At 43.7% G+C, this 18,304-nt stretch overlaps 1 protein-coding gene across 3 annotated transcripts in view; it reads left to right on the plus strand.

The window, feature by feature from the left end:
* MYZAP (myocardial zonula adherens protein) overlaps nt 1–18,304 on the plus strand; it is a 137,971-nt gene that overhangs the window by 34,586 nt on the left and 85,081 nt on the right. For all 3 annotated transcript variants that reach the window (XM_088445202.1, XM_088445211.1, XM_088445217.1), the window contains exon 2: nt 4,933–5,022. In XM_088445202.1, coding sequence (XP_088301328.1) covers nt 4,933–5,022 — 90 coding nt within the window. The remainder of the gene's footprint in view (nt 1–4,932; nt 5,023–18,304) is intronic.

Raw genomic sequence — 18,304 nt, forward strand, 5'->3', positions numbered from 1 at the left:
CTAACTACAGAGGCTTCAAAAGACCTAGGTGGTGAGTTCTTGATAGATTGATAAGGGCAATTGTAAATGTGGGTTCAGGTGCAGCAGAGGTCCAAGAAGAATTGTAGCACAGTGTCCAGGATTTAATTGACAATATTGAATTGGGATGTAGTTATGAGACTGGCGGACGCATTGGCCGCCGGTCTCAATCCCAACACTATAATCCCGGCAGGGGATTTAGCATAGGTGTCCAAATACCGATGCCTATGTTAATCCCAAAGACGGAATGGCGAGGGGATGGTGGAGCGATCGTCCTCTGCCAGAGGTGAGTATACACATAGCCGGGGATGGGGGGGTTAGGTACCGCCCCCGGGGAAGGTTAGGGTTAGGCTAGGGGAAGGGGGGGTTAGGTTTAGGCACTAGAAGGGAGGTTAGAGTTTGGCACCCCCCCGGGAGGGTTAGGTTTAGGCACTAACGGGGGGTGGTTAGGATTAGGCACTAGGGGAGGGGGGGGGGTTAGGGTTAGGCACCCCTAAGGGAGGGTTAGGGTGGAGAGAGGTAGGGATAGTATTCTCACCTGCGCTGTAGGGATTTTCACCCATTGGGCTGACAGCGTCAGGATTTGAACTGCCGGGATGACGTCCGGCGATCATTCATACTGATGCCATTGAATTATAGGATTTTAGATTTTGAATGTTTTATTATGTTACTGACTCTAGGAATATGTGTTGATTATAAGAGTTGTTGATAACATAAGAAGTAGGAATTTGCAATAAAGTCTATAATCATACAGATGTGTCCTCATACACCTAGCTTCAATACGCCAGGCGGCACAAGACGCCTGGCGTGAATGAGCTGCGCCAAGCTGTGTAGTGTCTTTTTATGCGTCTTTCGCTCGAATGTGCGTCTTAGTTGCAGCGCAATGCGACAAAACCACTAGACGAGTCTGCACTGATTAATTTGATATGCAAAAATTGTAGGGATCGGTATGGATGACCGCCGGACCTATGTTGGCGGCTCAAATCCCGACGCTGGAACACCGGCAGCACTGACAATCCCGATCAGTGAGTACTAAACTATCCCTAACTCTTCCCCCCCCAACCCTTCCTTAGGGGTGCCTAACCCTAGTGCCTAAGCCTAACCCCCCGTAAGTGCCTAAACTTAACCCGCCATTCCCGCAGCCTAAAGCCAACCCTCCTGGGGAGGTGCCTAACCCTAACTTACCCCCCGGTGTTGCCTAACCCTAAGCCCCCCATTACCCTAGCCTTACCCTCCCGGGGAGGTGCCTAACCCTAAGTCCCCCAGGGAGCACTGAAACCTAACCCTCCCCCCCCCCCGCGCTGCTGTCCACGCCCGCAACACAGCTTACCTTCATTCCGTATGCTGGGCTTTGGTCTCCCAGCGTAGGGACAATGATAAGCATCGGGATTTTGACGCCTATCATTAGTCCCATGTCGGGATTACACAGTTGGGAAGCCGGCAGTCGGCATTTCGACTGTCTGCTTCCTGACTGCATCCCAAATTGTATAACTTTTGTGCGACTGAGTCTGAATCTGTACAACGGAACTTGGCGTAAAATAAAACTGTGGCTGCTGCATTGTAGTACTTCATATATAGATTCAGACTCAGAGCTGCAGAGCAGCGTGTGACAGACTGTCCCCCTACACGGGTGGGACAGGAGGACAATGCCCAAAAAATGGGACTGTCTATCTGAAATCATGATGGTTGGGAGGTACATACAGTATAATGCTTTCAAAGTGGTGTTGACAGGGAGGTTTGTGAGGCATAAAAATTTCATATATTAGAAACTGCATATAACTTTGATTTGCTAGGGCCAGGTATTCTCAGGAGCCAGGCAGCCACATCACTTACTGTACATATGTTCTAGACTAGTTAAAAAATACATTTGTCAGTGTGCACTCTCTGTACAGCACTTTGAGTCCTATTGGAGAAAAGAGCTATACACTATAAATAAAATTGTTATTATTACCCAATACATTAAGGTACAAAATACGCACTGATTATGATGCAATCGACAACTGCTTCTAAGTGGTTGATTGTGTCAGTATCCATCCCACTGATAGTATGTAAGTCATTTGTGTGGCCATCGATTTGTATTACTTAACAGATATTTGCTTTCGGGCAACAGCAATTAAGAATGTTCATATTTAATTTTTAAAAAGAACGAAGAATGGTAGTATTTAATTGGTTTTGTACTTTTATTTTGTATTTGTATTAAATTGTATTGTACATCACTATTATTAATACGTCCAGACCATATTCTGTCTGATGTATATAAAATTTTATTACAATATTATTCAGTGTACAAATAGTTTAATGTGACGTTAGCATTTACTACTAATACTAGAAAGCCATGTCTGGGCATTTGTTATGATGGATAAGTGTACGCATTTGTGTGACTTGACTAACAACAATATTTTCAATAATTTTGTGGCTCAAGCAAAGTTTGTGTACAGAAATGAAATTCGTCAATGTTTCATATACACCTTATACACACAGCCTGAAGGTCATTTTATACAATATTTTTAATAATTTGTGCCTTAGACAAAGTTTGTGTACATTGAACGATCAAAAAATCAAAGGTTTCACTATCTCAGTCATGCAAAAATTATTCCGTATTTGGATATGGGAGACTCAACCTGTACTATGCAATATCTGTAAACTGTATATTTACCTGCTATGCTGATGAGCAGTAAGTCCATTCCCTACTGCTTAGCCCAACCCATTGGTTTATAATGCTGTTACTGCTGTGCCATTAACCTTGACAGGCAGTCATTGTTCAGTATAGGGCAGGAATGCAGCCTGCTTTCAGGTAGTGTTGATAGCTGTACAGCCTGAAAAAGAGATGAGTTTTATTGGTCTGGCACACTGAGCACTCTGTCCCTTATACTGCATGATATGGCCACAGCTCTAGTAACATTTTATTATATACTGCTGCTATTGGGGTCATGATTTGAGCAGCTGTCCTGTAGGAAGGGAGGGGGGTTTCGGACAACTGGAAATCTCCCCTGCATTTGCCTGTCTATGGGGAAAAATATTATTCACTGCTTGATAAAATAGTGATCATGTGCTGTATGCACTAGTTGACTAAACAATGCTTAACAACAACAGGGTCCTTTTTAAAATGAGCAGTTATACATATACACACACTGAGCACACAAATTATTATGACCACCAGGTTAGTACTTTGTTTACCCACCTTTTTCCCTTAATACGGCTTCAGTTCTTCTAGACATGGACTCTACTAACTGTCAGTATGTTTCATGGGGAATATTAGACCAAATGTGATGAATTACATCTTCCAGTTCCTGAGGGCAGAGCCGGCTCGAGGGCTGTTCAATCAGAGCAGCCGGACAGGGGCCCATCCCAAAAGGAACACAGAGGGTAGGGTAGGTGAAGGGATGAGAGGAAAGAGAATAACCACCTTTAGGTATATTCCGTGATTTAAAAAGTTCTGATATGATTGACTGACTCCTGTATGTACCAAACTTTCTTCTTTCCTATGAGGGGCAATGTGCGTGTTTCTCCTGTGGAATAATTTGTTTAATTACAAACGAGGAAAAATAGTTTTTTAATTAATAAAAGTATTCATTATGGATATAGTTGGATTGGGGGGAGGGAAAACTCCAAAAATGTTCAAACAAGTTGCTAGGAGACCTGGGGCCAGCCCTGCTTGAGGGTTTGAGGAGAGTGGATCCAGAAAGATCCATGCTTTTGTGTTGCTGTCTCCATATTCTCGTCCTACCATCTGCATGGAGTAATTGAAACTGTAATTTATCAGACCGTATGACCAGTTTCCAAACATATACTATCCAAATCCTGTGTTCCTGAGCAAACTGGAGGCGTTTCACTCTGTTTGCACCCGATAGCAATGGCGCACGGACAGGCCTTTTGCTTCTGTAGCCCATACAATGTAATGTGCCGCCTACTGTTCGTTGAGAGGCCATATGAATTTGTCTCTGATTCAGATTATCCATAATTTAATGCACTGTTGCCCAGCTGTGGGACTGAACAAGTCAGCGCACTCTGTTTCGGCCAAGCATATTCAGTTGCTGTTTACAAACACAGGACTTGCGCTCAGGCTGAGTTTCTGTCTGCTGGGTCACTCTGTGTGCACTTTAACAACTGCCGTCCGCGAACAATTCACCAGTAAAGTTGTTTTGCTAATGCTCGCACACCGCTGCTGCGAACGCCAACAATTATTCCACGTTGAAGGTCCATCAGATTGCATTGTTAGTTTGTTACCCATTATTTAATGAGTGATACACTTTATTTGTCTCTGCATAGTTTCGCCTGTCCGGTCCCATACAGATCAGACATCCTACGTCAGCATTACCTGTGGAATAGCTACTTTGCATAAAATCGCCTTGTATTTATATTTAGCCACTCAATATGGATCGGTGTGTGTGTGTGTGTGTGTGTGTGTGTGTGTGTGTGTGTGTGTGTGTGTATGTATGTATATATATATATATATATATATATATATATATATATATATTAGGGATGTGCAGGCTCGAATAGGTTCGAGTTTGCACGTTGAGTTCGGATTTTTCCCTCCAAAAAAACGGAACTCAGAAAGAGGCTAAACGTCATCTTACATGGACGAACATCATTATTCCTGGACTTTTGTCCAGGAATGATGATGTTCGTCCATGTAAGATGACGTTTTGCCTCTTTCTGAGGTCCGTTTTTTTGGAGGGAAAAATCCGAACTCAACGTGCAAACTCGAACCTATCTGAGCCTGCACATCCCTAATATATATATATATAATGTGTGTGTGAATTATATATATATTCTCTATATGGTATGCTATTGGCTGCGCTAAACCTTAAATATACTTAAACTATATATCTGTCATAAACAACTTCAGTTTTTCCCCATGATGTATGGTGTGATAATGTATGTATATTCTTTTATTTCCTGAATTCACAGGGTAACATTTGCAGACTGCGTCTCACTTTGCCTGTAGACCGAGCTTCACATTCAGAGCAGAAAGACCTCAAAAATGAAAAACCAATTAATGTAAGTGAATAAATGAAATAACTCATGAAAACATTTATTAACCTATGATTGTTGGATGGTCTGTTGTAAATTTCTATATTTATGACTGGGCATTCTCTTGTATAGTTAGCAGTTGTGGATGTTCTAGGTATATTGTTTTCTGGCTGACGCATGCGCACTAATGTCACTGCTCCAAAAGGACCTGTGAAGCGCTGTGGGGAGACAGATGATTTTCGGATCAGCTGTCTTCGTGCCGGTGCAATGATGAATTGCTTCGGTGCTCACGTCGCGTTAGTATGTTAATTATCGAGGCCCGTTTGGACCCCGATAAATAAAATGTTGAATAGACCCCTAGGTCACACTTTACTAGAGTATAGCCATGTATTCTACTTGCTGTGCGGTAATCACAAAATGTGCAAATTAAGTTCAAATGTCACAAAGGATCCTTACAAACAAGTATTTTGAACTGGTGGTTGAAAGCAGCTAGACGACAAAGTAAAATTCATCAACAAAACATAGTGCTAAAACATTAAACATGTTTAATCTAGCAGTAATTATACTGCTCTTCAATGTGTGTCAGCATATAAATTAATTACAACTTTAAAACAGATTTCTTTGTTATGTTGTCGCCTTGTCGGCTCTTTTATTGAAATCTAACATTTGTGTATAAAATAGAGGTTTGATGATTCATACATTATTGCTGGTTCTCAATTTATTACAAATTGTACACTTCAAAATTATAATCACTAAAATACAACCATAGAAACGAATTAAATATATGAAAAATATATGGTTGTTAATTCTTTATATAGTCTTATTAAGATGGCTTCCAAGCTTCCGGTCTTCTGCTATATTTTGTTGCAGTTTTTGCTATACTGAGATCACATGACCACCTTGGGACCTGAATGTCCTAAGTTACTATGTTAGGCTACCTTTTGGGTTCAGTATAAATTGTATGTTTGTTTTTCTTTCTTTTTTTTTGTATGTCTTACATCTCTTGCCCATAATTACCAATATTTGTAGACATAAAAGAGGAGAAATACCTGGTGCCGAGTGAGCCCTTAATAGTACAAGATATATATATATATATACTCTATATATATATATATACTCTATATAAAATCGCCAAAATGTGAAAGATGCTGAGCACCCCCTGAGAGCAATGCCAAAGCTGTCAAGAAATGTACACAATATGTAAAAGAGGGGGGAAGGGGGTGGCGCTGCAGCCATTGGCAATAGAAGTATTTATTACATGCAGTAAAAATGTACTTAGACGTACTTTTCATGCTGGGTGAGAGGGGTGCTGGGTCAGGTGAGTAGTGCTATTGTGCTGTGCTGGGAGAGAGGGGGTGCTGTGCTGCTGAGTGACAGCATGGACATTTGGGTGAGGGGTGTTGTGCTGGGTGAAGGTGCTGTACTGGGATAGGGGTGCTGACACCGTGCTGTGCTGGGAAAGGGCCAGGGTAGTGGGTGCTGTGCTGGGATAGGCGGGATGGGTGCTGTGATTTGTGCAGTGCTGGGAGAGGGGTGAAGGGTGCTGTGATCTGTGCTATGTCGGGAGATGGGTGTTGGGTAAGGAGTGCTGTGATGGGTGCTATGCTGTGATCTGTGCTGGGAGAGGGGTGCTGGGCGCACAGCACCATGGGGGAAGCGGCCACAGCACAGTGAGACCACACCACTTCACATGAGGTCACTCCCCCTTTCAGGATCCCACCTGGGGGGCACACCTCCCAAAATCTTGCCTAGGGCACTAATTTGGCTAGGGCCGGCTCTGCTAAATGATGATATAGACAAAGCCCTCAGTGGGAGTATGGCAGCTGATATACAGAATGCACTAGTGTATTGCAACAATACATCCAACTTGGAGCAGCTGCATACAGATACTTGGGGGTATATTTACTAAAGTGAGGGTTTTCAGAAATGGAGGTGTTGCCCATAGCAACCAATCTACTTAACATTTAACTAGCACATTCTAGAAGATAATAGCTAGAATCTGATTGATTGCTATGGGCAACATCTCCACTTCTAAAAACTCTCACTTTAGTAAATATACCCCTAAGTATCCAGATGGACGAATATTATCCAGTTTAATCCATATTCAGCAAAATGTCAAAAGTAACTAAAGTGTAGCAAATGGCAGATCTTATAGTCTGATAGCTCACGTGAGACCAGGCCTCCAAGTGTTGTAATCAAATATAAATGCACACAGAGAAGGCACCAACCCTAATGTCTGATGGATTAGCTGTAACAGGTGTATCTTCGGCAGTGCAGTGAGTCCCTGCTTCTGCCCACAGTAAAGTGGCTGGGTTACCTGGCTGGTGTTAATGTAAACTCCTCAACCACAACACAGAGGTTTGCTCTAGTGGCAGCATGGTGTGTCTTTACCGATGTTCCTCCAAAGTAGTGTGCACAAGTCCAGGGATACGACCGTACCCTACTCTCCAACATGACCCCTTCCATCCGGTACAAAATGCTCTGTTCCTGGACTTCCCACCTAATTTATGATTGCAGCCACCTCTGCTGTACTAGTTAATTGATGAAAATAGTGTTTCAACACAGGTGGCTGCAAAAATTAGGAAGGTAGTCCAGGAACAGAGCATTTTGTACCTAATGGAAAAGGTCATGTTGGAGGGTCTTCCGTACTTTGTATAAGACTATAAGATCTGCCATTTGCTACACTTTAGTTACTTGTGATATTTTGCTGAATATGGATTACACTGAATAATTTTCATCTATCTGGATATTAGTATATGTCTGCAGCCGGTCCAAGCTGGATTTATTGTTGCAACGCAGGCATGTCAAACTGAAAATATCAACCGGGACGAATATTCAAGGTCTACGAGTGTGTGGGCCGCAACAAAAAAAAAAAGTCTTATATGCAATTTTGAAAGGTTTATTATTAATAAAAACCAATGCAGTGCTCCCTGTAGTAGTGCCCCTTATGCAATTCCACCCTGTATTAGAGCCCCTTTTGCAATGCCCCCTGAATTTGTGCCCATTATGCAATGCCCCTTAAGCAGTGCCCTAGTAGTGCCTATTATGCAGTGCCCCAGTAATGTCCCTAGTAGTGCCCCTTATGCAGAGCCCCCAGTGATGTCCGTAGTAGTTCACCTTATGCAGTGCCCCAGTAATGCCCCTAGAAGTGCACCTTATGCAGTGACCCCAGTAATGCCCCTTATGTTGTGCCCCCAGTAATGCCCCTTATGCAGAGCCCACAGTAATGCCCCTTATGCAGAGCTCCTAGCAATGTCCCTAGTAGTGCCCCTTATACAGTGCCCCAGTAATGCCCCCAGTAATGCCCTTTATGTTGTGTCTCCAGTAATGCCCCTTATGTTGTGCCCCCAGTAATACCCCTTATGCAGAGCCCCCAGTTATGCCCTTAGTAGTGCCCCCAGTAATGCCCCTTATGCAGAGCCCCGAGTAATGTCCCTTATGTTGTGCCCCCAGTTTTGCCCCCTCTCAATATAGAACAGGCCCCACTCACCTGTCTGTGCAGTACTTACCTTTCTTCACTATTGCCGCAGGGCACCGCTCCAGTCCACGCCGTCCCGCGTAGACGCTGCCGCTGACTGGATCTAATTAGTTCCAGAGAGGCAGGTGCAGGCTCCGCTCATCGTGGGCGACGTGAGTGACTTCATGACGTCACCTGCGCGCTGCATCACTGGGAATGCTGGCCTCTGAAGCAATCAGAGGCTTCTGATCGCTTCAGAGACCATTGTTGCCAGCCTGGTAAGTAAACTCTGCCTGATTGGAGATGTGTTCTGATCGTGGCAGGAGTGTAGGCCACATATTATATATTTGTGAGCCCATACTCTATGGTTGCAAAAAATGTTAATTCAGTCCGCATGTGGCCCGACATGCCTGCACTAGTGCATATATCAGCAGCCATATCCCACTGAGGGCTTTGTCTATATCATCATTTAGTGCTGTGGATCGATATCTATATTATGGTTGGGGAGCATTCCTCACATTATTATTGTTATTATATGTGCAATAGGGATCTAATTTCCTGTTTTATGTAGGCATTTTTATATTTGCTTTGATTTTATTGTTGGGGATTATATATTTGTAGACATACTGGTTGGAATTTATACTACTTTTTTTGCCTGTATGATATTTTAAACAGTCCCCCATATCTTTTTTTGTTTTCAGGATTCCATCTATTGGCATTGTGTAACATAGAAGTTTATTGTGTGAAAGAGACTGCATACAAATAGCTCTTTGTTACATTTTTGGCACCATGCTAAATGTTTATTTTCCTACACCGTTTTCTTCCTGTAAAATATTTGCGTGTCCTTGCAGTGTTGATTGTTATTACTGGCATTAATTATGTTTGATACATTACTACAAAGAGAACAGGACAAGCACAGATTTCCCTAAATAAGTAGAATAGATTTCTTTAAGTAGAGCATAGGATTAGCAGAACATACCATGGGTTAGCAATGCATAGAACATGCATAATACCTAATAAGCACCTATGTAATATTTCATACAACATGTAACTGTAATGCATACATGTTTAGTACTTTTTGATAGTGCCTTTGCCACTGACATAGTGACAGACTGCATTGATGTTTTCTCTGAGTGATATCATTAAGTAACTCACCTAGTATTTTTGTGTGAGACCTGAACTGCGGGAAAGGTATTATGCGTCACTACTATTGATTACAAACCCTTATCAGCATATTTGAGTCAAGTAATAAAACTTCTAGCTCAAAGAAATAAAACATAAATTATGTATCAGCTGTTTATCAGAAAAGTTAAAGATCTGGTTCTTTCCAGTATGGAAAGGGCTTTGGCCATGGAACGATGTGAAAGGAAAATACACAAGAGTTATATTACCCAAACAGCTGTCATTTCCTGAAACCAGTAGTTAAAGCTTCAGCCATGCTACATAGAGAAGCTGTGTTATTCTTGGAAGCAGTTCAGATAATTTACGTATGCATGTCACAGAGTGATGTGAAATGATGTTATTGCACAGTTCTTGTAATCTAGAAAGCCTTCTGTAACTGCTAAATAAAGTTGCATAGAGAGGGGCGTATCTATAATGGGTGCAGGGTTCACATGGGCTTTTGGGCCCAGGGAGGCCCACCGTGCACTCCCTGCAACCATTTATTCAATACTTACTGTACCTCTCCGGAATCCTGCATGCCCCGGGCGCCGGATTTGAGGGAGCGCCACAGGGCTGGCTCCAGCGGCAATAACAGCAGGCAAGCCATGTACTATGAGTCAGACTGACACATTATAGTATTGTGGTGGCTGCTGCAGGGAAAAATAGGAGGCAGTCCGGTCGGGGATGAGGACGAGGAGGTCCCTTCCCTCATCACACCCCCAGCGCATCGTCTCTGAGCTGGTCCGACTGCTCACATCCTGTTTTTGCGCTGGCGCCGTCGGGAAGTTCCCCGCACAAAAACCATGGTAGCTAGTGGCCCTGCAACTCACCTACCCTCCAACATGACCCCTTCCACCCGGTACAAAATGCTCTGCTCCTGGACTTCCCCCCAATTAATGATTGCAGACACCTGTGAAGAACTAGGTGAGAAAGGTGTATCACCACAGGACACAGGTTTCTGTAATCATTAATTAAGAAGGAAGTCCAGGAGCAGAGTATTTTGAACCGGATGGAAGGGGTCATGTTGGAGGGTCTGAAATCACAGTCCAGCCCAGCCCAGTCCAGCCCTGCCTACTCCTGTAGATCACAGCCCAGCCCTGCCTGCTCCTGCTAATAGTAAATTAAATATTTTTATTTGTGCAGCAGCCGTTTGATAGATCCTACTCCTCAGGAGTATATGGACAAATTTCTGGTCAAATAAGCAAGAAACAGATGCGCACCACAGTGAGTAAAGTATAGTTAATATTTAATCAAAGTGCATAAAAGACTTACACATAAAATTAGGGTAATCCAGTAATCATGATCACCATCAGCGGTGGGCTCTCGTATACAGCAGCAAGGTGCAGTCACTACCGCCGCTTATAATTAGCGGTGTAACACAAGGTCCCAGCTCCAGATCAAGTTCATAGGACTCCACTTCCCATCAGGCAGCGCCACAGCGTCATGATGTCACCAGCAACCACGCCCAAATGCGTTTCGTCTTTCCAACTTCATCAGTGGGTGTGGTCTGTGGCCGAGTGTCTGCTCTTTTTATACTGATGTTGCTTAGCAGTAACCAATCGGCAGTGCAAACACTGTCATAACATGATTTAGAATCTATTTTACACAAGCTCCTACATATTAAAATGCACAATCCCTATCACGGCGGTGTTATTATTACTAGACACAATGCTACATAAATACACAATACCATTATATAAGGTGGAGAGATCCCATTATATCGTCAGTGGCAGCATCCAGATAGAAATTTAATTCAACTTGGTTGAATGGAATTTCTATCTGGATGTTCCAACTATCGCAAATGACACTAGCTGATATATATTAATATTATCTCAAATTATGCAAAGGGCTAATCCCCAAAAAGAGCCGCTGTAATAAATTATAGTATAACATTCATGTATCTCCAAGAAAATGGCTGCTGCCACTGACGGAGACAATATAGTGGGATCTCGCTTATCCACCTTCACGACGCTGTGGCGCTGCCTGATGGAAACTGGAGTCCTATGAACTTGATCTGGAGCTAGGACCTTGTGTTATACCTCTAACTATAAGCGGCAGTAGTGACTGCACCTTGCCGCTGTATACGAGAGCCCACCGCTGATGGTGATCATGATTACTGGATTACCCTAATTTTATGTGTAAGTCTTTTATGCACTTTGATTAATAATTAACTATACTTTACTCACTGTGGTGCGCATCCGCTTCTTGCTTCTTTGACCATATGTATATATATATATATATATACACATATATATATATATATATATATACACACACACATACATGTATATTTGGAATTCTTTTGTGTGTATTTTTATTACACTGTTGCTATAATGATGCATGTGACAACGACATTATCTTTGTTTATATGTGCAACTTTTTTATTTTTGTATCCATGATGTTAAGATGATTTTTTCTAATTATTTTTCTATTATTATTATTTTTTCTAATTATTAGAATTACATGTGCTATATAGTAGATTTTGACTGTTATATATGGGTCATTTGATGTATTTTTGACATTGATTATGACCTTTATGTGGACTACATTGCACTATTGGTTTAGTATACTACCGCTGTTACTATACTACCGATAGCTTTGCCATCTCCACATATGTACATCTTTTGTTTACTTGTTACTATGGTGATGTACTGGGGTCTTGTAATGATGACGAGCCTGTTTGCTGACGTCATCGGGATGCACTGTCAGCCGCCTCGTGTGATTCGGCTGGCGCGCTTCACGCACATTGGGCAGTGGGTGTTATGTAAGGTAAGATTTACATCTATGTTTGTATGGTTGAAGATAGTACTTAAAGTACTGAAACATTCCTATTATTTCTGTGCTCCGTGTGGTTCTTTAAGGGAGTGCCGCACTTCTAGTCTCAAACACATACGTACATATATATATATATATATATATATGTACGTATGTGTTTGTATATATATGTATAACATTTGTGTATATATATAGATGTGTGTGTATGTATATATCTACTATATAAAAGTGACAATTTGTCCTTCTGTCTGTCTTCCTATACAATCCACAGTTTACAAGCCAAGATCATGAAATTTTACATACGAGCATATTAAAACACGGTGGAGGCAACTAAAAAAATGTGAAATCGAAATTAATTACTGTTAATTTTTAATCAATTAAAACTAGAGATGAGCGGGTTCGGATCTACGAGAGACAAAACCATAGAGACGAAATCTCGAGGCTCGTGAGCTTTCGTCTCTATATGTATATATATATATAAGGGACGCGGCGGGCGCCATTTCACTCTGGCTGTGGAGACTGAACAGGGAGGGTGGTTAGTGTAGGGCTGGGGAGAGGTGCTGTGCTGTTATGTCTGCTGTGCCCTGTTCTGTCTGCTGTGTCCTGGGCTGGTGCTGATCCATTCTGGGCTGGTGTTGTGCTGTCTGCTGTGTACATCTGGGCTGTTGCTGCTGATCCATCAGGATTGGTGCTGTGCTGTCTGCTGTGTCCATCTGGGCTGTTGCTGATCCATCTGGGCTGGTGCTGTCTGCTGTGCTGTCTGCTGCGTCCATCTGGGCCCAAGTTCTGGACCCAAATAAAGTGTATTTTTTTGTGTAATATATATTTGTCTGTGTGCATGTTAGGCTTAACTGCACAAAATACAGCAAGTCAGCAATGCAAGCTAGTGCTGCCCGACTCCAGTCATCATCAATCTGTGCTCTGGGCCCAAGCTCTGGAGCTGAAAAAAAAAAAATCTTGTCTCTTTTTTCTAATAATTGTCTGTGTGCCTGTGTGTCATACTTGCCGACATTCAGCTCCCTCCTTCCGGGAGGGAGCTGAATGCCTGCATTCTGTGGGGGGCGTGGCTGGACTGTGATGCTGTTTTGGGGGCGTGGCCGGGGCGTGACCGCCCGATCGCGTCATCGTGGCCCCGCCCCCTCTTCACAATGCCAGAAAAAGGCATTGTAAAGCAGGGGGCGGAGCCTCGATGACGCGATTCAGCGCGAATCGCGTCATCGGGCCCCCCGGCAGCGGGGGTTTTTGCTAGTAGTCTGGGGGGGTAGGCGGCAGCCGGGAGGCTTGCCTGCCTTTCCTGGGGGTCGGGAGCGGCACCCGATATTCGGGAGGCTCCCGACCAACTCGGGAGGGTAGGCAAGCCTGCTGTGTGTGTTAGGCTTAGCCGCACAAGATCTAGCAAGTCGGCAACGCAAGCTAGTGCTGCTCGACTCTAGTCATCATCAATCTGTGCTCTGGGCCCAAGTTCTAGAGCTGAAAAAAAAAAAAATTGTCCTTATTTTTGTCTAATAAATAATTGTCTGTGCGTGTTAGGCTTAGCCGCTCAAGATCTAGCAAGTCGGCAACGCAACCTAGTGCTGCCCAACTCCAGTCGTCATCAATCTGTGCTCTGGGTCCAATTTCTGGAGCTGAAAACCCCCCCACAAAAAATAGTGTCTTTTGTCTATTTATTTTCTGTGTGTGCGTGTTAGGCTTAGCCACACAAGATACAGCAACGCAACCAAGTGCTGCCCGACTGCAGTCGTCACCAATCTGTGCTCTGGGCCCAAGTTCTGGACCCGAAAAAATAAAAATAGTGTCTTTTGTATATTTTTTTCTGTGTGCACACGACTGCACGTGTGTGAATTTTGTAACCGCACCTTGGCTACACTATTGGTGCTTGTGACACTGCTTCAAGACCGCAGAAAATATGGAGGGCTGTCACATGACAGGAGAGCAAGGCCAAGAACCATTTGTTGTAGCTGCCGCCAGCAGTCATCATGATAATGCAAGGCCGTCTACTTCCTTGTCCTCTATGAAGGCCCATGCCTTCAGTCCTAAAGGGTATCCCAACCATCATCTTTGCATAGTCCTCAACTCTATTAATAATTATATCAATCAGTTTTTTGAGCCCGCAAGCTGGATGCAACCTTTTGGTCCTTTAACTAGATGAAAAAAAATCAATATTGTGAGCTGTGAGGTAACCAAAATTGACTGGAAAACGAGTGGAAATAAATGTTATTGAGGTTATTAATACTGTAGGAACAAAAAAAGCTAATTTTATGTGATTTTAGCTGTTTTTTTAATTTTTTAAGAAAAAATCCAGATCCAAAAACAAAGCACGAAAACAAAACATGGAGGTGAGGTTTTGGCAAAACCAATCCAGATCCCAAACCAGGGGAGATCCAGATCCAAAACCAAAACACGGGGGTCGGCGCACATCTCTATTAAAAACCACAATTTTTGCATAGCATTCGCCCTCTACAGGTCAGGTAAGGAATTAGAAAAGGATTTAGCCCACAGTTTACAAGCAAAGATCTCTCATGGTTCTACACCTAAAACACCAAAGAATAATAAAAGCATTCTCCTGTTTGGTTTATTGTTAGATGCAGATTTGGACACCATTCTTCTTGGGCCATCTGCAAGGTCAATAATAAAAATATTAAAATTTTATTTTTGTTTCATTTCATAATTTGATTTTATAACATGCATTTTGCTACATACTAAAGAATTATGGAAATTTATTCTGTAGCATATAAGCTAAGTCTCTGAACATCATTTACTATGGCTCTCGTGTGGAGTTTACAGTACCTTTTAAATGCTGTGGATGAGCGGGTTCGGTTCTCAGAGAACCGAACCAACCCGAATTTCGGGGATCCGAGCCAAGCTTGGATCTCCCTGCCTGCCCCGGATCCCTCACCCGAGGCAAAACCTTGCGATGCTGCTGTCGGGTCGCGAGGTTTTGTATTGAGCGGGCTTAACGCTGATTGCCTGAGAGAGCCGTCATGGCTCTCAGCCAACAGCGTTAAGCCCATTTAATATGCACACAGGAAGCAAAAGAAGATGGCGCCCGCCATCCCTCGCTGCCTGACACCGCCAGGCACCCCTCACTGCCAACACCTCCGGCACCTCCACTGGCAGCATCCCCCGCTGCTGACACTGCCGGTACCCCTGCAATGCTGCCCCATGTACTGAGGACACCATTAGCGACCCCCACACTGCCAGCACTCCCACACTGAGGACACCACCAGCACCCCTGCACTGCCGACACTGGGCCTGATTCAGAGCCGGATGCTATTTGCGCTCGCTCGTTCAGAAAAAAGGGGTGGCTATTCAAATGAACCGTTCGCTGTTTGCGGTCTGTTCATGCCTCTAGGTCTGAACGAGCGAACAAAACATGCGGTCGTTTTTTGGAAAACTACGCCCCCTGGCCGCTCGCATCCTACGTCATGTCCGCTATTTATTAGATTAATCGAGTACATCGACCAGCGTATGAACTGCTCGCTATTCTTGTGGTTGGTTTTTCCTACCGCAAACTTACAACTATAAAATAACCCAGTGACGTGGTCAATGACGCTGCTGTATTAATTATGCACACCCATAAAACGCCCGTTTTGACCTTTAAGCACGCCTGTGTTCTATTCTCCACTCCCCGTTTTCAAGCACCTTCCCCTGTTACCACCCACATACGCCTCCTGATGTCACTCAAAATAGCAGGCATTGGCTATTTAGCGAACAAACGATTTTTGGCCACACTGACTGGTTCGCGCATGCGTATTACGATCCGTACGGATGCGCAGTTGTGCAAACATCGCTCGGAACGAACGAGCGGCCGCTTACGAGTGGCTCTGAATCATGCCCACTGTCAGCACACATGCACTGAGAACACCGCTGGCACCCACGCTCTGCCAACACCGCCGGCACCCTCCATTGAGAACACCCTTGCACTGCTGACACAGTCAGCAAACCTGCACTGAGGACATCGCTGGCACCCCCGCACTGCCGACATTGCCAGCACCCTGCATTGAGAACACCCCTGCACTGCCGACACAGTCAGCAAACCTGCACTGAGGACACCGCTGGCACCCTAGCACTGCCGACATCGCCGGTACCCTTCACTGAGGACACTGCCAGCACCGCAGCACTGCCATTCCATGTACTGAGGACACCGTCAGCAACCCTGCTCTGCCGACACTGCTGTCACAGTAAGTGCACAATTGATGTTTCCAACCCACACTGTATAACACAGTGTATCTGTGATGGAATTTGGAAGCTGAACTGCCACATGTTAGTGCCGCCCACTGTGTCGCTTAGCTTAGTCAGCCAGCTAGCTGGATGCAACCTTTTGGCCTTAACTAGATGAAAAAAATAATATTGTAAGGTGGTCAAAATTGATTGGAAATGACAGGAAAAAAATGTTATTGAGGTTAATAATACTGTAGGAACAAAAACAGGCCCATTTTATGTGATTTTAGCTGTTTTTATGATATTTTAAGAAAAATCCAGATCCAAAACCGAAAAACAAAACACCAAGGGAAAAACCAAACCAAATTCAGATCCAAAACCAAAACTCAAAGGTCGGTGCACATCTCTAGAATTTATAACCACTATTGATATTAAGCCAGGCTTATTATGAGTCTGAATATGGTAAAAATTGATATCTGCATCCATGAGGAGAGATCCATATGATTTACAATCAGGCCCATAAAGATGGCAACTATACTGGGATGCAAAAACGCAGCTCTGCAGTACAAATTTTTAGTTATACTTGCTCATGCATCAGCTTACACAACTAGATGGTGTCAACAGTGGCGACCAAACTTTTTTGTCTACCTCCTTGGTTGCGGTACCGCACTATGGAACGCACAGAGGCTACTTCCGGTTCATTCCTTTGTCAGTCCCTGAAGGGTAAAACAGATTGGATGAATCTTATACACCGTGGAGACCCTGAATGCCGGATACAGCTGCACAAGGAACTGGAAGTAGTTGCTGTGCATTTCATAGAGCGATCCAGCAACCAGGAAGTACACAGTCATCCTGGTATCAGAGCAACAGAAGCTCTTGGCTGTGTTTACACTGTACATCTGACAAATTTTGAATGCTTCTATCTCCGAAGTTTGCTTTACATCGTTACAGGTCTCTCTTTTCGTGAGGCCTGCCTAAGGAGAGGTTTGTTGGAGGATGTAGTGTAAACAAACATTCTTGATAAAAGTCATTGTTGACTGAAACGTTGAACAAGCTGACAAAGGTGTCGTATTGATTCTTGTTTCTGCAAAGATCCGTGAGTGCTGCCTCTCTATTTACTGTGTTGCATGTATGGCTGTTCTGAGGAACACCTAGGAGGGCACCAGGGCAAGTATTTAATGCACGATTGTGGAGTGCCGGCCCATTCACCTTATATAATCGAAGGACGGCGGCACTCGGACAGAATAATTCAACTCAGCAGCAGGTATATAACCGTTTCAATGATTTATTTAATTGTCATCAGGGCCCTGATGACGATGAAATAAATAATTGAAATGTTGGTTATATACCTGCTGCTGAGTTTAATTATTCTGTCTGAGTGCCGCCGTCCTTCGATTGTATTGTTGGGGTTCCACGCTGGGGCTACCTACGGAGGGCACCGGTGATTGTTATTTCTTGTTCAACGGGAGTGTCACCTATCTGGTGTAATCTATCTATCTAACTATCTATCTATCTATCTATCTATCTATCTATATATATATATATATATATTTCTATACAATGCCACTTTTTGGACATTATACCGCTGTGCCACCTGCAGGCCACAGGGTCCAGCAGGCTTGGGGTGAGGTTGGTTTGGCACTATGTCACATATGCACTCATCATCCGCACTGTGATGGGAGAGGATGTGGGCTACCCCACAGCTCCCAGAGCTCTGGCCAAGCCCCCAGCATGACGAGAACGGAGACATGTTGC

This window comes from Taudactylus pleione, unplaced genomic scaffold, assembly GCF_031769625.1.
Source record: "Taudactylus pleione unplaced genomic scaffold, aTauple2 ptg000019l, whole genome shotgun sequence".
NCBI classification, from domain to species: domain Eukaryota; kingdom Metazoa; phylum Chordata; class Amphibia; order Anura; family Myobatrachidae; genus Taudactylus; species Taudactylus pleione.